General features: G+C 36.9%; 1 protein-coding gene across 6 annotated transcripts in view; it reads left to right on the top strand.

Annotated features, from left to right (window-relative positions):
* The window catches only part of LOC138122320 (adenylate cyclase type 2-like), an 82,024-nt gene that overhangs the window by 25,178 nt on the left and 31,257 nt on the right, over positions 1–25,589 (top strand). For 4 of the 6 annotated variants that reach the window (XM_069036526.1, XM_069036529.1, XM_069036527.1 and 1 more), the window contains exons 2-5: positions 11,154–11,284; positions 16,788–17,126; positions 19,688–19,882; positions 24,236–24,445. In XM_069036526.1, coding sequence (XP_068892627.1) covers positions 11,154–11,284; positions 16,788–17,126; positions 19,688–19,882; positions 24,236–24,445 — 875 coding nt within the window. The remainder of the gene's footprint in view (positions 1–11,153; positions 11,285–16,787; positions 17,127–19,687; positions 19,883–24,235; positions 24,446–25,589) is intronic. The other 2 variants (XM_069036530.1, XM_069036531.1) reach the window with 2 other exon arrangements.

A 25,589-nucleotide genomic window follows, 5' to 3' on the forward strand; every position in this document is an offset into this window, starting at 1 on the left:
AAAACTGAGAGAAGGACGTCAGAGATAAAATACGTAACTTGTCATGTTAAAAAACATTAACTCATTCAGTGTCGAAAACTTACTTAAAATTTTAAATGGACAAACAACGAGAAATAAGAATAAAAAAGATTCTTTTTCAGTGCACTTATGTCATTTGTAGTGCCATTTCGATTAAATCTATTCATCTATTTTTTTACGTAGTCCCATAATACGAGTAAAATGCATTCACGTTGTTTTGGCATAATTTGGTAGTAAAGCTGTCTGTTGAATTAGGTTATGTTTTTCTAAGTTTGAGGTTATAAATAGCGTCAATGTCTAGTGCATTGTTGCCAGTTTTACTAGTTTGCAATAGAAGAATACATCGCAGGAAATTCAGCAAGGTGTAAACGTGTTATGTTATGTTCATTTTGGCAGGTCCGCATGTCAGGCACTTTGGTGACGGAAATTAAACAGTGTGTCCAACGTTAAAAAAAAATCATGGCCTCCCATTATTCCAAAACAACGTGAACGGTGTTATATGGTTTATGGTTGTTATTATTATCCGATGATACCGCATTCAGGCCGGATTAAAATATTACTACGGCTATTATAATCAAAAGGTGATAAAAGCTGTTGATACTGTACATTAGTAAGTAAAACTACCAACGCTCCCTTTATTATTATTATGATTACCCTTATTACTACTGTCATTCCTATTCCTATTTGTATTATTTTGCTACTGTTACCATTATTTTTTGTATCACTTTCGCTAACATTCACTCAGTCAGAATAATAAATCTGAGAACAGCGAAAGAAGGATTAAAGATTATAAAGGGTATTTTTTTAAATTTGGCGCCAAAGTTGGCATTGAAGAGTCGATTGTGACTAAATCATTCGTTTCAAAAACACTGATTTTTCAAATTGCAGATTAAAAACACAAACAGCGTAAAAAGTGAGGTTAGATTTAAACGGCTGATCAGAATTGTAATCCGGTGGTGCGTTCACAATCGACTCTTCGACGCCAACTATTAAAAAACATTTCAACTATGGAAAAACAAAAACAATGCAGGTCAGAAGTGAAGAGAAAAAGAAGATAAGATGAAAGTAGTACAAGAAAAACAATGAAACTTGACACTTGACAAAAACGCCAGCGACGAAATTACAAACTAATACAATTCTGAAGCCAATTTAGTGTTTTCATTTGTTTTAATGAACTACGCCCCCAGCTTTATTTATGTTTATCGCTTTGTTTATTATCATAATGTGTACGATATTGTGGATAGAGTAAAGCACGGGAAATTATAATCATTTTCGTTATCAGTCTATATTTTCATCATGTGAATCATACGTGTAAGCTGTTATAATCTTGATTGCTTTGAGTACCCCGTAGTGTAACCCATATCTGAATTTAAATAATTAAATCCATAACAAAACTGATCAATTTTGACAAGACTCATTTCAGTTGACCTGATTCTATCTAAATTGCCCCACCATAAAAATACCACAAATAGTGTTTTAACTGACATCTTACTTGCACTCTACTGTACTTTACTCAAATATTAATAGCTCTGTGCAAAAATGTCACTCGTACTGCCAACTTAACGCCCCAAACTTGTTGCTTTACCAGAGCGGTCAAAAAGATTGAGTATCGGTCGTTGCTCTTTTGTCTAGCAAAAACTGTCACTTTTGACGTTTATTTGGCGATCGCGGCCCACTCAGCTCCTAGCGCTTGTACGTTGCTGTAAGGCAAAGTGAGTAAAGTTATGCGTTACTAAACGAAAAAACTCAGTTGTACCCGTGGGCGCTTGTGTTTTGTTTCACAGCACGTAAGCACCTGTCTGCGAATATCTGAGCCTTTATCGATTAGCACGCGGCGATAAACACAGCAATCGAAATTACAGCAAGCGATTGCACGCGAAAAATGGTGGATGCGCCAGGTCGAGCGCCGCCACCGTCGCCGCCCCCGCCCGAAAACTGATTACAGTCGCCGTACATTGCGATGCCGTCGTTTTGTTGTTGTTGGAGTTTAATTTGAGGCAACAGCGCTCTGCGGCGACTTTATTGCCGATGCCCGGACTTTGGCCCGGATCCGGCTGACGTACAAGGAGCTTCGCAGTTTATTTAACGTATTATCGTGCATCTGAAACCGATTACATATCAAAGCATATCGCGCTGAAAGCCAACGTGTTTGTTCAGAGGGTTTTTGTTTGCTTGTTGTTAATAATGTACATATTTGCCCCACGGAGCACTCTTCCAACCGTTTTTGGGCGCTGTTCAGGCGGATTACGGTGCCGGAGGGGGCGAATTTTTAAGTGACGAGTGTGAATATAAAAATATGTTAATTGCGTTGAAACCCAAGTCGGAATTTATTGTGCAAGTTTTAAAAATACTTAGCCAAATTAATAACACAAAAATGTGATTTATACGAGTTGGCATTCGAGATTTTTCTGTTTTCTAATGGAGCGTAATGTACGATTATTATTTCGAGATAAAAAGTGGGCGGAGAGACGCCGTTCTTCATAACATCCAAGAATTTGACTTTATTATATTATTTATCGAACACAACACGCAGTTTTGTTTTTTGTTTCTTCTCAAACATCTTTTTCAACTTTTAAAAATATAACGAACATGTTGTTAAAAAAGTTTCATGTTTAAATAATCCACAGTCGGATCGTTAACTGCAAAAACGACATTATCCGAAATGACGCTTGTGCATAATGAAGCTGTCACATGTCACGTGTCAAGCAAGGTTTCCCAGCTTACGCGATCGGCGGCCAAATAACGGGTGCAGAGCCAGCTTTAGTCCATTACGTAATTGCAATTTATTTATATTAAATTGAAAACATCATTTTATGTTTTATGTTTCTACTTGTTTGCGTTAATTAATCACAGATTATTTCTTTTGTTGTTTTTACCGTTTGTGTAAATATGTGCCGCAGTACACGGTCCAAAATAATTCTCGTACATTCGCGATTCTCTGACCATTTTATTGTCAGCAAAAATAATGTAAAAGATGTTGCGCAATAATAATAACTGTTGTTGTAGTACTGAGTATAAATGATTTTTGGGGCTGTTTTTGGTTATACAGGGTGTCTCAAAATTCGCGAATTCTAAATTCAGAGCGTTGTAGGGGATCACTTCAGTAGTCCAAGTATGGAAATAAAAAAAAATCGGGACTCCCCCCGCAAAGATACATTGGTCTGAAGGTGCTTTACTTTGGAGTAAAAAAATCTTAAATTTTTTCGAGCTCTATTGGGTTCAATAATAATAATAATATTGGGTTCTTCCGTACCACGCTCTGAATTCGAAATTCGCGTATTTTGAGACACCCTGTAGACCACCGTGTAATAATTATGGATGCTGTAGCAAATACAGGTTGTTATAAATGTTTCTAGCATCGTAGGTGGCTGTGCGCTTTATTTAGGTGCGCCGCTACGCCAACTAGATGTTAGAAACATTTATAATACCCCTGCATAATCTTAATTAGTTAATTAATCTTAATTCGTTGACACCTAGAACATGGAACTGTTGTCTGAAGATATTCAGGATCGCTACAAAAGTTGTTTAAACTACAAACTACAATGCAGAGGGATAAGAATAGTAGCGGAAGTGGATTACCCTCGTGGCAGCTGCGAACATTTTATCATCCTTAACTCTTTTATGCCACTCTGTTTATACATCCTAAAATGTCTCGAGTACGTGTCACATAATTCTGATGATTTCTCACATCGTGACTAATATGGAGGCACATTATATGCGTCTTGATGGTTTTCGTTTTCGAAACGTTTCTAAATAACGATTTTACAAATTAAACTAATTTTGGTACTGCCCAGTTGTCGACCTCACCTTCGACTCGGTCTTCAATCTCTTGGCTCAGCACAAAAAGACTCCCTTCTACTCTTAATCATATAATCTATTTACTATTAGGCAGAACATTTTTGTGTCACTGGGACTCCCCGACAGTTTACAGATTTCTACTTTGTTTCTTTCTTAACTTTCAGCCATGTAATTTATTACTACATCTGTTGATCCTTCACTGCTTGAAAGTTTTTTTGATATCGGTGTTCATTTCGCTTTTACCGCTTTTTATTGGTTCCAAACCACACATATGTACGTGGTGAGCTGGCCCACATGGAAAGAAACCCGGAACTGGAGTTATCTCCGTGATTTACAACTCCGGAGTTGGCCAACTTTTCCGCTAACTTCGCCACGTTACGACCCGAAAACTCGCGGACGGACTAGTTAACCAAAGTAGCACAACTATCTGCCACTGTAGAGCTTTCACATTAATAACTTGGCAGCAATCGTTTGGAGTGTCAAAGCCACGCTCCCCTTCGAAATAAGAATTCAAGCACGAAACCACTTCAAAGTCCACTCGAGTTTCACATCGTCTTCTCACCCCCCTCGCTCTGTCTAAACCTCCCCTCCAAAAATTCCTCCCGCCGTAAGAAACTTTCCTTTACGACCTCCGTTCCGGATGATCTCACGCTAATTACTCCAATTACTCCCTAGTAATTATTTCTGGGACTTTATTCGTCTGTAAAACTGATTCGAAACGGACGTCGATCTGCCAAACAAATTCAATTACTGCTTTTGAACCAACAAGGGAATTTTTGTAGCGCGCTACGACCAATTTGCCGGAAAAATGTGCGTAAAACACCGGATCCAATGCCGACTCGTGCCGGAGCTTTTTATTGTAATTTTGACAAATTCCGGGCACGATTTTGTTGTGAATTGTCGCCAAAGCTCTGGGTTGATGGGTCGGCACGAACGTTTTAATTGCGGGGCCGCTTTTAGCTTAATCTGCGTCGGTTTGTGTGCAATAAATGCATTTTATGTGCATGGTTACGGGATGGGTCGCCTAAAATAAACCGAATTTATTGGCGACACATTTTTGCGCGCTTTTCCGGCGTTTTGTACACAAAATGTTGGCAGCACTGCAACTATTTTTTGTCTAAATTAGCGAGCGCAACTTTTGTGAAAGTGACAAACACGCACTGCGTGCGAAGCAGAAATAGCGCCCAACATTAATTCATCAAAAGTATAAATTAGAATTTTTGTGGATATTTTAGGTTAAATTATATTTAGTGGAGCTTTGGGGCTCACCTACCTAACATCCAGAACCGGGTCTTGTCGCGTTGACTTTCCTTAGACTCTCATTTTAAAAATCACGCTGGATGGCAAAAAGAATTTTTTTCAGACCCAAAAGTAAGAAAAAGCCACTTTCACACCGTTACTTAATACCAAGTGACTCTAAAAGCTTGTGAGTACTTGTTATAGGTCCAATTTTGTCACTAGTGCGGCAACATTTTTTTTTTAATAATCACTTGCAAGACATTATTTTTTACTGATGAAGCTTGGTTTCATCTTTCTGGTTTCGTTAACACTCAGAATGACAAAACTTGGTCACGATGTTAGAGAGGTTGCATCCAGCCGATTAAAATGGGTGTTGGCGTTTCAACGTTCTGACGGCGAATTATTGGTCTAATTTTTTCAATGCAATTATTAACTCTCAAAAATACGAAGACTTCTTCTTGAACCATTTATAAATCAACTGGATGATGTGGAACTAACAAAGGCAAATTCAGACAAGATTTGGCTGCTGCTCACACGGCACGAACAACAAATTAATTGTTGAAAGGATGTTTGATAAGTGTAATTTTTTTTTTTAGAACTTGATCTTGACCTTTGACTTCGAAGGTTTATTGATTAACGAACAATCATTTAATTTCCAATTAAAAAGGAACTGCAAAAAGAATTGTGTTCTTTTCATGTTAGGAACGATTCAAGACTAAGTTGTTTCACAAAGGAAAATCCAAATTGATTTGTTTTAAAAAATGTATTTTGTGAAAAGAATACATCGACTGCTTTATTCATCTTAATATTCTAAATCCAATTTACCTGAAAATAAAAAAAAACAAGAAATATTTCCTACGTTAAAGCTTTTAAAATTTTATCGAGAAAATGAATCTTTCCCTAGGTGAGTAAAGACAACAACCCGAGATAATATCGGGTGTTCATTTAAATTTCTCCTCAAAGTTGGCGCTGAAGAGTCGATTGTGAACGCACCACTCGTCCGTCTGCAGAGTAAAAACACAACAACGCAAAAAGTGAGGTTAGATTCAAACAGCTGATCCGTGATCTGATCCGTGGTGCGTTCACAATCGACCTTCAACCCAAACTTTGAGAATAAATTTAAATGAAGACCCTACACTTTAATTGTTAAGTTTTTTTTTACAGTTTTATATCCATATTTATTTTAAGAAGGAACATTCAGTACAGTTTATTAAATGTCATTTATTATATTTTTGAAGATCTTTATTTTAACCAAAGAACTACATAACTAAATTTAAATATGTATAGCTCGGGCTTATTCTGTAACTGCTCCGCTAAATTTTAAAGGCAGTTAAATTAAGTTGTCATAGGAATGACCAATCAGGGCTTGAAATTTTAAATTTTAATTCCGTAATTTTTAAAGGGGCGTTAAAATTTTAACGTCGTTTAAAATTTAAAATTTCAAGCCCTGATTGGTCATTGCTATGACAACTTATTTAATGCCCTTTAAAATTTTGCGGAGCAGTTACAGACGCTAAAATTTTAGCGCCCCTTTAAAAAATACAGAATACGCCCCAATACCTGATAAGGTGCAAAGTTTTATAGCCTAATCCTGACGTCCCGGGAAAGCCTTAAAAATTCTTTGAACGCGCACATCTTGTTGTTAATTCTTTGATCTTTAGCCGCTTGTTTTCCAATACTTTTTCTTTGTTCTTGGAAACGACTATATCCTAAACGTTTATTTTTCTCACAGAAAAAAATATGACGAAGAAGAGCCAGCAGACTATTTTAATTCAAATTGTTTATTAAGTTTTCAATTTTATTTAGAAACCAGATATTTTTTAAGCAGTGTAAACATATTTTCACACCGTGATCCCATTTGTTTCTATAACGCCATGACTCACCTGTCAGATTTCATCTAACAATATTTAATGCTTATCGCTTATCGGTATGATTTAACCATTTACTGTTATTTTTAGAGTAATTATTCAATAGGTCATTTTGATTTATTGTTCTCCATAAACAATTTCCAGTTTTGTCCTAGCTTATAGCTTAACTTATAAACAATATTTACCAATACATTCATTATTCAAATACAATGATGCACCACGACACAATGTTGAAAATCAACAAAGAAAAATTTTTGACCGGCGGCCACCCATCCAAACACTGACCGCACACGATGTTGCTTAAGTTCCCTGGTCTTATTCTAATTTACTAATCTTTACTCATTTAAATTAATAAACAAAATACATTATATTGATTCTATTTCTCTCAATGCATTTTCGATGTGATCCAACCTTGTGCGATGGCGCCTCGTCTTGTTGAAATTCGAGTTCCACCCTCTCCGTCCTTTGCCAGTTTTGAATTTGTTAATCGCTTGAGTTTCTCTTTCGCTGTCGCAATTAAATAAATATATTTAAACGACTTATCTGCCGGAAGTCATTTTCCTCCCCATTTCTCTTTTGAAATAGCGATAATTGCGCAATTAACCCATTTCGCGAGCATGCAAGCGCGCCAACTCTCCGCATCTAAAATAATGCACAATTTTCCGAAACCAAGTGTCACAGCCAACTGCACTCAACACAAATTCGATGTTTATACGTCCGGAATCTTGGTCGCAAATCTCCGGATGATCTCTTTAAGCTGTGCGTTTCGGACCGTCGTAATCCTCTTACTCCCCATAATGGAGTATCAAGCAATTATCATGTCAGTCCGGTGACAAGAGCGCCGTCTCCGGGGACCATCTGTCACACCGGAATAAACCGCACCCGGATTCACGCATGACGGACGCCTCTGCAATTCGCATTCGTACTTACATTAGCCGCAGACGTGGCGGCGGTTGATTCGTGACAGCCACAATAAATTCATTACGGCGTCACGTGACCATATTCACGCCGGCAACTGTTCCATGTATCATTTATGTAACGAGGGTAACGTCTCGGGGATGTTGCGGTAGATGGCGACACCGACTTCCATACATTTTGATGAGTTTTTGAAATTGTGTTGCGGAAATGAATGCAGCTTGCGTCAATTCCGTGTCAATTCGAACGAATTTCATTTTGTGTTGGCTGCACTGAAGTGGACCGTGCGAAATTAATGTTTCGCGTAATTGATTAAATGTGTCTCTGTGCTCATTGACTATCGGTTCGTTAACTATTGCACACGGTTTGGTTGCCAGTTTTGTAAATGTTATTGCTTTTGCTCAGTTTAACAAGCTGACCAACTGCTCGCAATTAAAATGGAACATTTTTCGAGTGGGGTGCATTTGTGGTAACATTTAAATGCAGGAAAATGTCACACGAGGTCGTGAAAAAATCTATTATCTTTTTTAAAGTTAGAAATGTATAGTGTAGTCACGTGGATGTGGATAAAAGGTGGCTATGATTAATTTTTATCATGTTGGATAAAGTGACTCAGTTTTATATCTTTTCCTGTCAGAAATATGACATGACTGTTCCGACATTGAAATTTGACCAATGTTGCCTAATTTAATTTAAATCCTGTTTTTAATGTGAATTGTCAAACTCAAGGTCGCTTAAAACTTACGATTGAATTGTAGGTTAGCGAGATCTGTCATAAATTCCAATAACCTGATTACTTTTGCTGGTAGTCCCCAATTCACGTTTTTATTATTTAATTATGATTCAACTCGAAATACGTTTAAGTTGGCAACGATGTTACCGTTTCCGTCACATAACCTAACCTAACCTAACACGAAAACTATCAATTTCTATTATGAAATTTTATTTGTTCCTTAGTTACTACCAACAATGTTACCAGATGTCATAGCCACCCCTTATCCACGTTCATCGTGAATAGACTATAGACTTGTTACGAATTACTCTTCTCGCATCAACACTAGCTTGTTGAGCGAATTAAGTAATCTTACCTTAATACAATCAACTCCCTCGACTTAAATCTTTCCTGCTAATCTCTCTTGCACCGCTTTCTAAGTCACACACGAAAACACTAAGAAACTTCCACTTATCAACTGGATTGAGTATAATACTCCCTCGTGTAATAACACTGATAAACCGAAAACTTCTCTGATCCATTTGGAATCCCGTTTCCATACGTTCGCCATCTTCCCTAATTCCATTATGTGATTTTTTATTAAATTGCTGGAAGGTCATTCCGGTTCGTTTCATCTTTGCCAGCATTTCCCCACACAGATTAACTCCCAGGTCATTTTTCTTCGTCCAACCTGCATAAACACATCGATTTTTGATCACATCGAATTACTCCATTCTCCTCGAAAATCTCAACCGGGAGATAATCCATCAGATGCAACCCCTCAACTCGGAAGCCTTTCGCTGATTTACTTTTTCCAGATGCCGTTGCAATTTGATTCGCACAAACCGAAGGGTCGTCCCTTTCCTTGTTAGCACAATTCGTTTTGTTTACGGCGAATTCTTCGCGGTGCGCGTTTTATGTTTCCCACTCACTTCCCAACTCCCGAAGGATTACTTACTCGTCGATCTGCCTTCTCGCATTCAATTCTAGGTACAAGTATTGTTTTCGTTCGGCAATTTATAAGAGATGTGCGGTATTTTTTAATATCTTTGAGGCATTTCAGGCTTCGCTTTGACACTTAATGAAAGTTCTGCTGTTCGATCCCGATCTGGCGACAACACAGGACAAGAAGTCTTCTCAGGAGTGGGAATTTTTTCTCAACGGACAAGTTATTAGTCTCCAGACACTCGATCACTTTTTATGGGACAATAAAAACTAAATTGTAATGAAACTTTATTAGTTTCCTCCCACCTGTGATGGGGGAGTCTGCCCGGACTTCTGATTCTCCCTTCTGGAATAATTTGAAAACTTTCCTGGATTTTGCTCTCGTTGGGACGCTTACAGCAAAATAATGTCTAAATGAGGGTAAAAGTTAAATTGGTTGTAACGAATAAAAAATGACCGTTGGATTAATTTTTTAGAATTTTTCGTAAAGAGTCCTCTAATCTCTAAAAGAGAAACTTGACAGCTGTCAAATACAGCAATATTTAAACTAGAGCCATGATAGTCATGACATGATTTATTCGATCGTTTTTCAGTTTGCCTTTATGTCATTTGTGTACCAAGGCCAAAAAGTGCATCTTTTTCGTCCGAGTCTGAGTTTTCTGCCCGAGGCGCAGCCGAGGCTTGAAAACAGGCGAGGACAAAAGGCACTTTTGGCAGAGATGCACATTAAATTTATTAACACATATTAACAATTTTCTTTATAGTATTTTTTATCAACAATTACTTATTTACATAATTTATGGTGACAGAATAATTATCGATTTTGTCGGTTTTGTTGTTAACATACCAAACAGACCAACAGATGGCTCCACGGTCAGCGTCCGAAAAAGTGCGTCCGAAAAAGAGTTACTTTTCGTCCGCTTGCGAGTACGTAAAATTACCGTTTTCATTAAGGGTGGCTAAAAAAATACTATAACAATTGCGAGTTCAGTACACTTCCACACGTTTTTCCTCCAGGACATTACAAACACATACACACGCTCATAACGCAATTTAGCACACAATGTAAGAACAAAACTCATCTCTACATTCCCAGAGGCGCATCAAAAGAGAAACGCTGTTCAAGTCGTTTATTCCCGACTCAAGTTCCACCGAATTTATTCCATTTGAAGTTGTTTATTGTTGTATAAAGTAAACAGACCGAATACAGATGAGTTGTTCTGGACACAGCAAAAACAATCGCCAAAGAAATTCTATCTTTTCACGTTTAACGCAGACACACAAAGGCGGTCTAATCAAATAACAGTCGCAAAAACCGTTTATGTGACCGCTCCCAAATTAAATTCATTCTTGATGTCACTTCCAAGCGACGACTTTAGCCCCAGCTCGTGTAATATTCTGACTTGGGACCAGTTTTTATTCAAATCGGAACCGAGGCCCGGGGGCGGCGCGTCTTAAAGAGCAGCAGACGTCTGCTTCCAAATGAACTGCAAAGCCCGCGTGCGGCCGCTTTGGTAATTTTTCTTTGATCTCTGGGTTTCGTAATTTTTGCGAGTCGCCTTCGCCCTCGGCGCGTAAAGAATCTCCAAGCCCATGTTAATTAAAATTTGTTCTTGCGTGTTGATCACGAGCTGATACTAACCGAGTTTTTGTTGCAGTGGACGGAATGGAGCTGGAGACGCTCTACCAGAGGTACTGCATCCGCCTCAAGCACGCCCTCTTCTTGTCGTGCTTGACGGTCGCCGTGGTCACCAGCGCGGTGCTCCTCGTCACCACGTGCATCCTTCAGGTAGTGCAGGGCAAGATATGGCGAGTGGCGCCGGTCAAAGCTCGGGGGTTGGTCGCTTTGAACTTGGGAATTCGAGCGGTTTATCAATTCCGGGCAAGGGATAAAAATTGAGTTCGCAGATAAATTGGAGTGAATTATGGTGTAATCTAGGTTAGGTGAACTCGACCAGAATCTATTGTCGACTCGCAGGATGTTTTATTGATTGGTACATGATTGTAAAATATTGTGGGCTATTCGGACTCGATTTTCTCGGCGCTCGTTTGTCACATTTCACTCGCTCACTCCGGAGTTTTGTAACGTTAAAAAAAAAAAAAAAACAAATGTGTCGACATCCGACAACAGAGGTGTTTTCGGTTAAAATAAAACCAACAAGAAAAAATATTTTGTTTCTACCATATTTTAAATTTTATTATGTTTTTTATGTCTACAAATTCCTGAAGATGTTTTTTTATCCAAATCTTCATGACAATGCCTCTGAGTGGTCGTTAAATTTTTTCAGATACTTGATTTTTCTCCATTCTCTCCCCATCTGTACAACGGTATTAAAATATTTTTTAAATTCATATTTAAGGCTAAATACAGGTGTCCCTGAAATGCGCGGCAAAATTTTAACCACGAGCTACTAGGCTTCATGGAGAACTCGGAAAAAATATTTAAAAAATTCTGTGTCAAAAAATAAAATGACATTTAATTTTTGAGCGCTACAATTTTTTTTAATGGCTTTTAGTCTTCTACGTTGTTCCACAACCTCGTAGGTAAAATTTCGGCACATTTTAAAAATACACCCTGTATAACATACATATTTTATAAAATGTATACCAACGCGGTTTCCTTGTTTTAAAGCATATTTCCTATAGGTGGAATTGAACTTTATGGATCTCAAAGTCGTGAAACATCTTCAATAGATTTAGTTTCATCTTATCACCAGCGGGTCACAAATGACCCATGACGCAAATTTCACCATCATTGACCCAACTTTTTTTTTCGTACAGTATCCATTTTATCTACCTCTGACACCATCAAATCGCCGCTGAATCTTCATCTCTGGAAACAAATCGAATCTGTAGAGGCCGATTATTGTAAAAATATTTTTTCGTCTAGAAAATACTAATGTTTCATTCGTCTCAAAAGTCTTGAAAATGGCATTTGTGTGCCTTGGCAAGAAAATCGAAACAGGAATTTTTAATGAAAGATTTTAGGTTGGCGGCACTGAGTAAAAACTTTTAATACTACCTATCATCTTGGCTGATGAGTGATGATAATGTACTAACAAGAGGTTGTTATACAACAAAAGTACTAACAGATTTTTTTGTGAAAGTTGTGAAAAGTTTTTAATCAGATATAGCACTAAAAAGCTACATTTCACTTTATGGATTTCAAACTCAAGAAACATCCCCAAATGACAATTTGAATGTTTCTAAATAAAGTTGTTTGAAACGTTCAGTTTTATTTTTTTAACTGATGGGTCACAAATGACCCATGCCCCAAATTGAACCATTATCAACTGACGTTTACATTTTTCATCTCTGCGAACAAATCGGATCCGTCGAGAGCGAACAATTATCGGAAAAGAATTTTTTCCCGATGCAATGAGCTTGTTATTGGATTTGGAAATCCGTCAATCGTGGAGATTTGCTTTATTGCAATGGAAAATTACGCGTTCATTACGGCCGGCAACAAAGAGGTCGAAAAGAACGCGCTCGTAAATAAATCAAACAATCGTAAACCTCTTGTAAATTCGTAAATGTAAATTCTTGGTAGAACAACGAAAGTTCAAAGCACAAGTCTCGATCCAGCCGGCGAGTATGTAATGACCAAGATCATTTAATCAAGTCTTAATTTAAGCGGGAGGTGTTGTGCCAGCTCGGTCCGTGGAATATAATTTAATTAATGTTTCATCAGTGCAAGAGGATTGTTTGAATAAATTTGCAACTCATTCGTTTCCAGCAACAAAACGACCCCGCAACCCTTCCTGCTCCTAGCTCTCCTTAGAGAATCTCCCTGGATTATTATTAAAAAAAAAAACTGATGTTTATTGTTTGCCTCTTGGAGTATCGCTAAGAGCTAAACTTTTCAAATTAATGTAATGAAACTGATGCAATTTAAACTTTTTGGAACAAAGCAACGCGACTCGTTTATCTCTCGATTTTTATCGCTAATTTAATTTATTTGTCGTGGTGGAAGTTTCTCAAGATGGAGGAGTTGCACTTCGGTTCCTCTCAATGGAGAACTTAACGTGATCTATGGTTTTTTTAAACTCTACAAAAATATAAAACGCAATCACCTTGTTTTGCATTTAATTTGGTAGTAAAGTTGAATTAGGTTATGTTTTTCTGAGTTTGAGGTTATAAATAGCGTCAATGGCTAGTGCATTGTTGTCAGTTTTACTAGTTTTTAATAGATGAATACTCAAAAATCAAATCAGAAATCAAACAGTGAACAAGATAAGTTACGATCAAGATGTTTCAATTGTTAAATAAAAATAACACCCCGACGCTCCCGATCTGAATACACTTGAGTTTCTGTGTTCAGTTTTATCTCAAAATTGGAAGGTTCTGTATCTGCAGATGTCGGATTTTAGTTTGTTGCATCTGCTGAGAATCGATTCTTGTGCAGTTTCATTTATTTAAAGATCTGATACATTCAAAGTCGTTAAGTTTTCATCGATTCCAGCGTATGCAGACGATACAGAATTATTTATATCTTCAACCACACAAACATTAAACAATCACAAAGAGAATTAAATTTAGATTTAACTTCTATTTATAGTTCGTCAATACAAGAAAGACACAGCAAATTAAAAAAAAATCAGAACTGTCAAAACGAAATTTTACATAATATACAGGGTGTCTTAAAATTATCGTATTCCGAGTTCGGGGCTTAGTAGGGGACATCCTGTTGACCAAGTAAAAATGTTTAAAAAAAAAAAATTGCTGTCACTTTGAAAAAATATCAAAGTTGCCAATATTTGTTCAGAAGTACCTACCTGATTAATTTTCTAGCTATGTTGTACTTCCCTTTTGCACAAAAATTGGAAAAATAAAACTTTTATTTTTTCGAGATAAAGCTGTTTTTTCAAGAAAGGTCTTTTCATTTATATTTTCATATTTTACATAATCATCCTCACCATATTTCAAAATGAATGTCAACCATTTATACTTTTTATTTGAAGAAAACATAACGAAAAGTTTGAACCTTCAGATCCATATATCTTTGTAAAGACCCCCCCTATATTTTTTATTTCATTTTTTCGAGATTCCTGAGATTTTTCCCTACAAGACCCCCGACTTGGAATACGTTAATTTTGCGACACCCTGTATTTGTTTTGACTATATGTATGTACCTAGTTACACATTTTTTCTCTAGAGCATACTTACGTCAAATCTAGTAATAAGATAAATTTAGGTTAGGTTACAAATGCTAAAGTGACGGAAAAGTCTAAATAAAACATATAGTCGGATCGTTATAGATGTGGATTGGGGACTTGTCCTTAAGTTGGCACTGCGAGGAAAAGTAACTACGCGTGCTTATAATAAGGTATTTGGAATTTATGACAGATTTCTCACTAACGTACAGTTCAGTCATAAGTTATAAGCGACCTTGAGTTTGACAATCCACGTCTAAAACGTTTTTACTATAGTAACTCTAATTCATTTTGAAATTTACATTCTGACAAACTAGAATTAATTTTGTAATTTATTTGACTAAGGGCCAGTTTATAGAAAGAGAATTAAATATTTAATTCGAATTAAATTTTAATGCGCGATTAACTCCTGAATCCGAAACTTCGATTGGTTCAATCTGATCACGTGTTCAGTTAATCTCGCATTTGATTACGATTAACTTAATTTCGCTTCTGTAAACTAGCCCTATGTGAAATTTAAACAACAACAAATAGACTGAAAAATCATGGATACCAACAAGGTAATATTAAAATAACTAGTGATCTTACAGCATAATAAATGAATATAAAAATGAGTATAAAATCGGTAACTCCGGCCTCGATGCCGTACCCGCTTATTTCAAACGATTTTTATCTTTGCAATTTATCCAAAAATGAAAAGTTCCAAGTAGGTATTGCTTTTGAGATTTTTGTAAATTTATATTTAGACGAAACATAATTTTTCATAGCTTTTCACAACGTTATAAAAATATTTTCCCAGTTCTCTATGAGAGTTGGTTTACAACTCCCTACGGTGTTTTCATGTGGCAGAGATAACTCTACAAGATCTCGCCCCCTCGTCACGCGAGAGCGGCCATCCACCCGCTCGTTCTTTCCCAAACCAAACAACCCAAGCAATTTGATCGCTCGCCTGTAATGACCCGAATTCAATCACCGCCACCTCCCCATCGCCATAATCGTCGCCTAAACGAGCTCTGCGCCTAGATCATCCTAGCCGAGAAAAATTGCTTCGCCATGACATTTGCAAGTGACAGTTGTGTGATTAATGGCGGCTCACTGCGCCACATTTCGTTTGCCGCCTGCTTGATATCCCCTTTTCGACATTTTGTGCTACTTAAACTACACCGAAATTAATGTTTCATATTTATCCCAAGGCAAACATGGGATTACACGTTAATAAAGCAACTTGCGAACCAGCCGACCTAACGAAATAATCCCAAACCTCATCATTACGATATTCGCATTTACCTGTGCTCACGATTTCATAGAGTTATTCCATAATTAAACCAGGGGAGCGTACGCGTTGCGGAAACGTTCCGCCACCTCCGGATTGCGTCTTCCGGGGGCGGCGTAAAAAGGTGCAGATTAAATAATAGGACTGCGGTGTATTTGTAAGTGTCGTGATGGTGCGGAATCGATCCCGTTTTGGTGCTGAGTAAGCGGATTAGGGCAAACAACCATCTTTACAAGGGGTGGTGACGGGTGAGAAGGGCGTGCGGTGGGGATCTTGATCCGGACAGTTTTAAATAATTTGGCCTTTAAGGGTCACACCAGAAATAATAAATTCAGGATTTAATTAAGTAAATTTGGTGTAATCGCCCAGTTAAGGATAAACGAGATTGTGCCACCCTCTTTACGAAACCTCCAGTATTAATTAAACGATAACCTCATAACAAACGGTTTTCTGTTGTTTAAACAATGAGGGAGAGATTGTTCTATTTACATTGTTTGCATTTTGTGGGATTTTTAGATGGTCCCGGTTTGAATAGGACTCGATGAAAAATGATTTCCGCCCTTTTGTCACAATTTTTTGGCACAAAGAAATTTTTTTCACGGAGTGGACATTGTTTCGTCGACTTCTTTGTCTCTCAGTGAATCCCGTTAATTGAGTTAGTTGGAAACTTGGGCGAGAAAGGTGGAACGTTTAGACCTGGGTTAAATTATGAAGGGTAATTTAGAGGCCAACCCTTTATTAAGCATATTACTAAGCACCTAATCGCCCGAGGGTGCGTCCCTACAAATTTCACCCCGAATTGAATCGCAAATGCCGAAAAATGTACAAAAGCTCGAAGGAGGATTTAATCGTGGAATTAATTTCAGGACGTGGAGGAGAGCCTGCTGCCGATTGTGGCGATGTCCGTGTTGACGTTCGCTCTATTTTCGATCCTGCTGGCGTCACAGTTCCCCTTTATCCTGGAGTCGGAGGCCTGGGTCCTGGTCTCGTCCTTGCTGATAACGGGGATCGTGACCACTTCGATGCTCCTGCTGGGCCAGCGTCACGCTCCTCTTCCCTTGTTCGCCCTTCTGCTGGCCATCCACACCATGCTGCCCCTCTCGAGGGCAGTGGCCCTTGCGTTGGCCGCCATCGTCACGGTGGCCTACATGGCCCTGTCCATCGCCGACAGGATCAATGACGACAAATACCCTCATTACCTACAGGTGAGTGAGTGAGCACCTCCCACGTCGCACCGTTAAAGGGTCACTCTAGTGAATCCTACGAAAGTAAAAAACACCCACTATTTTTAACGGCTGATCGGGAATAAAATCAGATAAAAATAACCATCACGGGAAAATTACGTCGTAAAAATTGTCACGCGTACAAATTAAACTAAATTCATTTTTAAATATAGTTTATTAATTTATTTCAAGCAGTCAAAAATCGCGCCTTTGTGTATCTCTATAGAAACGGTTGAAGTGGCCGTTCAACGTTAAAAAGTAAACTTTAGACTTCCGTAGATTGTGCGTTTGAAAATTGTCATTTTACTGGAACTGAAGCAAAAGAAAATAAATGAGTTCATGTCCGTTTTTTTTTTGTGATCCGTTTGAAGATATAATTCAGAGATTCAGATATCATTCAGGGTAGGTCTTTTTGTGCTTCTCCCAGTTGCGACCTCGACTTCACAACTCTTATGGTTCCATGATGATAAGGTTGAATTTAAGAAGTTTACTTTTGGTTGACATTAAAAACAAAACACGACTCGTAGATTGCCTCATACTAGTTCATTATCATTTGAGATTTTTATTTAATTGATCACAATTTCTCTTTTATCTTCTAATTTAATTGTTGTGATGTACGCAGAGAGCAAAATAGGTTTTTTAGCCATTTTTAAATCATTAGTTGCCATTTGACAGTAAAAGTGTGACATCTGTCAGATAAAATCGCAAAAGAAATATGCCAGAGGCGACTTTGATGAGACGTGTTTTATCTGCAGCTGAAAAAACGAGTAACAAACCGAGCTGCAGAAGCGAATAATTTATCAAACTTTGTTAGGAAAATGTAATTAATATTTTCAGTCAATTAGTTCATTATATGTAAAATTTATAAACTTGCACGCTTCACCATCAAATGTAAAAAAAAATGTATAGCTGATGTAGGCTGATGTTTATCAAATTATGTTTATAATGTAATGTTAATATTAATATTTTGGATATCAGTTTTAGTAATTCGAAGTGAATAATAATGGTGCAGTATTGATAGTTGGATTATTTTTAGCTGAGTGAGCTCTAAATATAGATTTTGTTCCGTTGTAAAATTGTTATTACGGTGATCTCTCTAAAAGTATTATTATTAAACATCAAATTCCTTTTGATATCATGAAAAGAATGAAGTCTGCTAAAACTCACATGATTTTTTTCCAGGATTATTAAAATAACCAGGATTCAAAAAATCGCTTCAAGAGATTACAGAGATTTTTCCAAAACTGCATTAGAGATCGAAATTGACATTAGATTAATTTTTAAAATGTTAACATTATAAACGACAAAATTTGTAACCATGTACGCATTACTTGTTGGCTTATAAATAAAAAACTACTGAAAATATTTTGATGGGCTTTTCACTAATAGTTAGAGTGTTTTTCACCTTTGGTTTTGCTAGACAAACTATTCCACCATCTTGTTAGAGAGCCGAGTAATAACGAAAAAGCTGAAGGAAGTCGGAGAATTTCTGCGGCAATTATTTGAAGTGGTTGCTTAGCAACGTTGTGTTTAGACGGCATCCCAAACAAGAGCTCGTAAAATTAACAAATGTTTTCATTCATAATAAGTTGCCTCTTTTGTACTTTATCAATTACCATGCTGTCAAGTAACGATTATAAATGATTTTTTAATGTACGACGTCATTAATTACTATCGGTAGGCGAGAGTTTCCTCTATATTTAGATCGTTTTTACAATTTGCGTTTACTACACTGAACGATTAACCGTTTCTCTACAGTTTAAAATGAACGTGTAACGTTTAAAATAATGGTATATTATTAAGAGCAGAAGTGAGTCTTTTTGGGCCAAGTCCAGAGATTGAGACCGAGACGAAGTCGAGGTCGCAACTGGGCGAAGCACAAAAAGACTTTCTATTCTGAATGATATATACCATTTTATCTTCAAGCGGATCACAAAAAAAATCGGACATGAACTAATTTATTTTGACATCCGTCCTCCGTGCACATGGGCGACTCGTGTTACACCACAGTGGCACCGGTTAAATAATGGATAATAATTTCGTTATTTGGCTCTTTTAGAGGCTTTTATTAATAGACATAATTTAATTATTAAATATTTCGTGTAATTATTGATAAATAAATCGTGAGAAATGCCTCAAATGACCTTACATTTGACCCGGTCGAGCCGCCTGTGGACATTTCAACTCCTAGGATTTGAAGTGTTTCAAGTCCGGTTAAAATACATCTACATATTTTTTCTAGGTTAGATTTAATCGCACATTAACCTTCTTACTATTTATTTTTTGTTTCAAAAACTTCGAGATGTTAGAATAATAATCAAAGTAATTTCGAAGACCTCAAGGAACAACATAAGTTATTCATTAATTACACCATTATATTTTCATTTTTACGAGAATTAAGTTGAATCTGTTTAATTCACTTAGTAAACCAGTTAATGTCGATAAAATTAATAATGTATCCACAAAACGTTAAGTTTATCACTCGCAACAATCTCAAACTTATTTTTGGAAAATTCCCCTGAGTGGAAAATCTGTCGTTGCAGCTGATCCCGGAGGGGGTGCTGTTGGTGGCGGCGAGCTGCACCGGCCTCTACTACCGCCACATGACCGAAGGGGCCCACAGACGCACCTTCGTCGGCACCCGCACCTGCATCGAGTCCCGCGTGAAGCTCGAGTGCGAAAAGGAGCAACAGGAGCAGCTCCTGCTGAGCGTCATCCCAGCCTACATCGCCGCAGAGGTCAGTCCCGACATCAAAGGACCACTTTTAATAAAACGGTTCCGATCGGAAACCGACCAGAAATTAATTTCGGTCGACGACCAATCAAAATCGCGTTTAAAAGACGACGGAGAAGTTTGCGGACAGAACGACGAAATTATATGGTTAATCTGGGCGAAGGAGGTGGAAATTAAAAATTTCAATTCGATGGATATGATCCGGTTTAATGTGGGGTTTTTAGAAAGAGTCCTGTCGGCTCCTTTTAATTTATTAAACGGTGGCCCGAAACGTCGCTCTTGCGAGCTTTATGAGAGCGACGGCTTCTCGAGGTCTTCGCAAGACAGACGTACATAAATATGCTCGCATGAATGTTTTAAATTTCATTTTTCAAACGGGTTGGTTGCTATTCTCTGTTTTTATTAATGTTTGCTCTTTGATATTTTAAAATGGACGGTTTTCTCGCTTTGAAATTGAAGCGCTCGGAGCTTACAGCATTTTTGTATGGAATACATTTTTTAATTAATTGGAAAAAAATATGTTTTTCTAAATTATATTGGAGGACGATCGACCGTCAAAATACACAAACAGACGAGCACTCGCACAGTCTGTTCTAGACATACAGGGTGTTATTGAAAGTTGTACAGATATTTTAACCACGAGCTACTGGCTTCATGTAGAACTCGGAAAAAATATCTAAAAAATTCTATGTCAAAAAATAAAATGACATTTATTTTTTGAGCTACAATTTTTTTTAATTGCTTTTAGTTTTCTACGTTGTCAAACAACCTCGTAGGTAAAATTTCGGCACATTTTAAAAATACGCCCTGTATATCATATTTTACAAAACGAACACCAATGCGGTTTCCTTGTTTTCAAGCATATTTCCTATATGTTACTTCGCATTGGCGTACATTTTATAAAACATGATATACAGGGTGTATTTTTAAAATGTGCCGAAATTTTATCTACGAGGTTGAAAAGGTAAAAAACTAAAAGCAATTTAAAAAAATTGTATCTCAAAAAATAAATGTCATTTTATTTTTTGACATAGAATTTTTTAAATATTTTTCCGAGTTCTACATGAAGCCAGTAGCTCGTGGTTAAAATATCTGTACAACTTTCAATAACACCCTGTATTATTGTATCTCAACGTATTCTGCTGCAAGTGAGCAGACACAATCATGTTAACTTGAGGGATGTCTTAAACTTGTCTGTTTTAGGTAAAAACAGACAAGACAGACAGGTGAATGGAAGAAAAAACTTGAATAAAACGATTTATTTTGTAGTCTTATGATTTAATAGGCCAAAAGGCCTCCGAGTCTTAGTTTTCTGGCCGAGGCGCAGCCGAGGCTTAACACATTAAATTTCCTAGGCGACCGGAGGAACTACAAAGCAAAAGAAATCATTGGATAAAATTATAAATTTATTTTATATTTACCTTTTTCAAATAGATAAATTTATTAATACAATTACTTATTTACATAATTTATGGTGACAGGACAATTATCGGTTTTGTCGGTTTCGTTGCTAGCTTACCAAAAAGACCAACAGAAGGCGCAACGGTTAGCGTCCGAAAAAGCGTTACTTTTCGTCCGCTTGTGAGCGCGTAAAATTATCGTTGTCATTAAGGGTGGCTAAAAAGTACATTTTTAAATATTCTCAGACTCCATAAACAAAAAAATGTATGTAATAAATTATTAACTTCTATTATATCCTGGCGCCTCCACCATTTTTCCAATCTTGAAAATTAGTATGTTTGTTTACTATCAGAGAGAAAGAGATCACGTTCTTTCCATTTACTTTGCGATATCAAATTCTATAAACACGCTTTTTTGCGATTATATAACTTACTAACAATCGATACACTCTAATTAAATATTTTCTGACATCACATTCATCTTTTATGCCATCAGCAACTTTCTCTTTTTATTTTTATCCAACGTTGCATTTGTAACAGTTGTAAGTTCATTCTAAAATTGACGTTTACTTCATCTGAGCTTTCATAATTAATTGAAAACACGTTTAGAAAAAATATTTGTGGACGAGCCCGCGATTTTTAATTTGAAATTTTCACATTTTAAAAATTTATTATCAAATGCAATTTTTTTGCTTGATTAAAATACACCAGACACAATTTAAAAATCTACCTTGTCAAACAACAGAAATATTAAAATATTTCATCACGATGTTTCCCGGCGCATCCACCATTTCGCAATTCTTTAATTTGCACCTTTCAGCTTTACTGTCAGAAATGAATTCTCGCGGTTATCTCCTTTAGATTCTTAGTAATTTATATTACAGTCTCTAATTGTAATGTGACCCTCCAGATGGCAGAAATGTTTATTAATATTTAATGCAATCATTTCCTTGTCACATCCACTAATTTAGTAATTTTAATTTGTTGTTTCATTTTCTTTTCTTCTGCTTAATATTATTTAGCTCGCAGAACGTTATACTTTTTAAAATTATGTACATAATTATGTTTCCCGGCGCATCCACCATTTCCATATTTTGACTTTGCAATTAACTTTCCCCACGTCAACAAATAGATAGCAAAGAATTAGCAAAAATAAATCCAGGAAACTACAGTGTGGAGTAAAATGATTTTCATCTAGTTACCTTTGCATTACCCTTGTAAAAATACGAAATGCCCCTCTACAAAAAAAAAGTCTAATCTCAAAATATACAGGGTGTCTCAGCAAAGACTTTCGAGCTTAATATCTCGGTTATTTGCCAACGGATTTTTATGAAATTTAAAATCCATATATTTTAGACCGCGAAGGTTCAACTAGTAATAATAAAATTACTTCAAGTTAAAAAATGTAATTTTAACACATGTTTCCTTTATCGAAAATTATGCGCGATTATTATTAGATTGTTAAACATTAAAAAATAGGGGTCCACACAAACAATTAAGTAAATCACTTGTCTGATTCAACGAAAAGATTAGATTTTGTCGTTAACAATTTAATATAAAATTTGAAGGTATTTGAGCAGTTACCTTTTGAAACAATTGATGATTAATTGCCAAGCAACATTTTGTACACCCTTTAAAGTTTATAAAAATTGGGCGCGCTTTATTAGAATCGTCAAATTGTGAAAATTTATTGAAAATACTCTAAAAATAGACTACAGCGGCAGAAATTTCAATATTGTTGAAAAAGGAAAAAAAAATTGCCTATGGAGAGTGTCGTAAGAACTTCAATGACACAGTTCGTTTTCTCATGGAACACTATCCAAATGTAGGCTTTACAAAATGTAAGGTTAAGAGAGTCGACAATTTATTTGAAGACACAGGAAGCGCACGTGAACTAAATTACCTTGCTAAAATATCCCGATCGTGTTTTAGTACTTTATGGAAGAATTAAAGCATCCAGTATAATAAATTACGTCCAAATGTTGTCTTTAACTTTGTAAGTGTTTGTAAGGTTAGCAAGATAAACGTCAAATATGTCACCTGCGCTTCTGCGAAAAGGGATGACCAAAATTCTGCAAAATTGCGCGTTTGTTTCATACGAGTCTACGTTTTTGCATTTGCAGCCGCGTTTAACACAATTTTTTGCTTTTTTCTTGCAAACCAGACGTCTTTCAAGGACGAGTTTTTCCCTATAGCATTTTTTATTGACGATCAATTTTTTATGTAAATCTTAATTGATTCAACATTTTAAAAAGGCATGTAAAAATTACGTTTTTAAGACTTGGGTGATTGCATTAATGGGATTTTATTCTTCACCGTCTAAAATATCTGCATTTTAAATTTCACAAAAATCCGGTGGAAAATAACTGAGTTATTAGCCTCGAAAGTCTTAGCTGAGACACCCTGTATATCTAAATTCCAAATGTGATTTATTGCGAAAGGATGCAAAGTTGAGATTGAAATTAAAAAGGAGCTAACAAAAGCAAGTCACAGCTAGTGTTGAAAGTGGCCACCAGGGTTTGTTAATTCAATTTTGTAAATTGTAACAATTGTCAATTGGGTTGATGACATTTATTGACAGAACTAATAGTTCGGCACTTCAAAAAAAAGTAGAGCGGTCCTGGAATATTTACATGTGCAAAAATTCCAAAACAAACTATATGAAAATCATTTTATTCCACACTGTACAAATTTAAGATTCAACACACTTTAATCATATTCAATAATATCTTTTCTTGTAATTTTTAATCCAAAATATTGCGCCACAGTCCTTTGCGAAGACTATTTTACTCAGGAAGAATTTGTTAACAAATCCCTTCCGGAAATTCTATTTCCCTCTCGTTATTCAGAAAAATGCTCGTCGCAAGTGCAAATAAACTTGAAAAACACGCTCGTACGTTTCGTTTTTAATTTAGTCGAGCTCCAAATAAACCAACAATTTAATTGTCAATTTGCAGGTGAAGCGGAGCATCATGCTGAAGATGGCTGACGCGTGCAACGAGCAGTCGAACAGAAGTTTCCACGAGATGTACGTCCAACGCCACAACAACGTTTCGATCCTGTACGCGGACATCGTCAATTTCACCCCCTTGTCCGAGCAATTATCGGCGTCGGATCTGGTCAAGACCCTGAACGAGCTGTTCGGACGTTTCGACCAAATAGCGCAAGTAAGAGGATCCCACTCAGATTAGTCCTCCAAGGATTGGAGTCAAATTAATTAACGAACCAGACAAAGATGCTCAAATTGCTAAAGAGTTTCTTTGCCAGATGTTTCACAAAAAAAAAATTAATTGTATTTTAGTCGTGCTGGACTAAATCGTTGAGTTAAAAAGTTTTGGTCGGAAAAGTTTTCAAGTTCACTCGACACGCGTCTTCATTGTACGACGGTCACACTGTAGAGTTTTACAAGAACACTTGGAGCTTCTTGTAAACTAATTGAAGAGGACTATAAGTTATTAAACGCTTTGTTTTCTTTAAAAGTCGCGTCTCGTACGAGTTGCGGCAATTGTGCGAAGAAGACAACCGCCTGAGGAGCTTTTCATGGGAAGTTTTCCCATTAGGGGAACAATGGGGGCGGCGTCGCGACTGAATCTTGCCGTGAAAACTGTTCTGGCGTGTATGTTTGTATGCAAATTACTTATACGAAGTCCCCGGAGTATAGTGTGTCCGGATAATGTCGGTGGCTAGCTGCACGTTGCCGTAGTCAAATTATAAAGTCAAACAGGACTAGCAGTATTTATTCAGCACGTTTACGAGCTGCAATATCCAGATAGACTGTTTACGTAAGGGTTATCCTGTTGACTTTACATTTTTTCCGGGCGAGTTTGTCCGGGAAAAATGCGCCCGCAACAAATAACGTCCCACTGAAAAACGATTGTGTTCCCTAGGTGGAGGGATACGTCTCAACAAGGGTAAATATGTACCTGTGTGAGGGAGGGTTGTTTCGCGTTAGTGTTGTCTGGTTGCGAACAAGACAAAAAAGGATTGGGGTTGTAATGACTTGATGTGTACATAGAAAATTGGCTGGAAGGGTATGGAAGCGAAATTATTGTAGATTTGGTGAAAATTATGCCCTGGAAAATGGGGGAAGTTTTAGGTTCACAAATTAGAAAAGTTTTTGTGCCCTCGATAAATCTTGAACAGATGTAGAAAAGGTTCGTACTCGTAAATGATATCAGGCACTGTACAGTGGAATTTACTCGTATATTTTAATAAGGGAGGCAAGAGTGCTAACAGGACATTTTCGGCCAAGGATTAGTGTAGAGAAATAAAGTTTTGAAAAATAGAAAATAGTATTTAATGGGACAAAAG

The sequence above is a fragment of the Tenebrio molitor genome, chromosome 1 (assembly GCF_963966145.1).
Source record: "Tenebrio molitor chromosome 1, icTenMoli1.1, whole genome shotgun sequence".
NCBI lineage: Eukaryota > Metazoa > Arthropoda > Insecta > Coleoptera > Tenebrionidae > Tenebrio > Tenebrio molitor.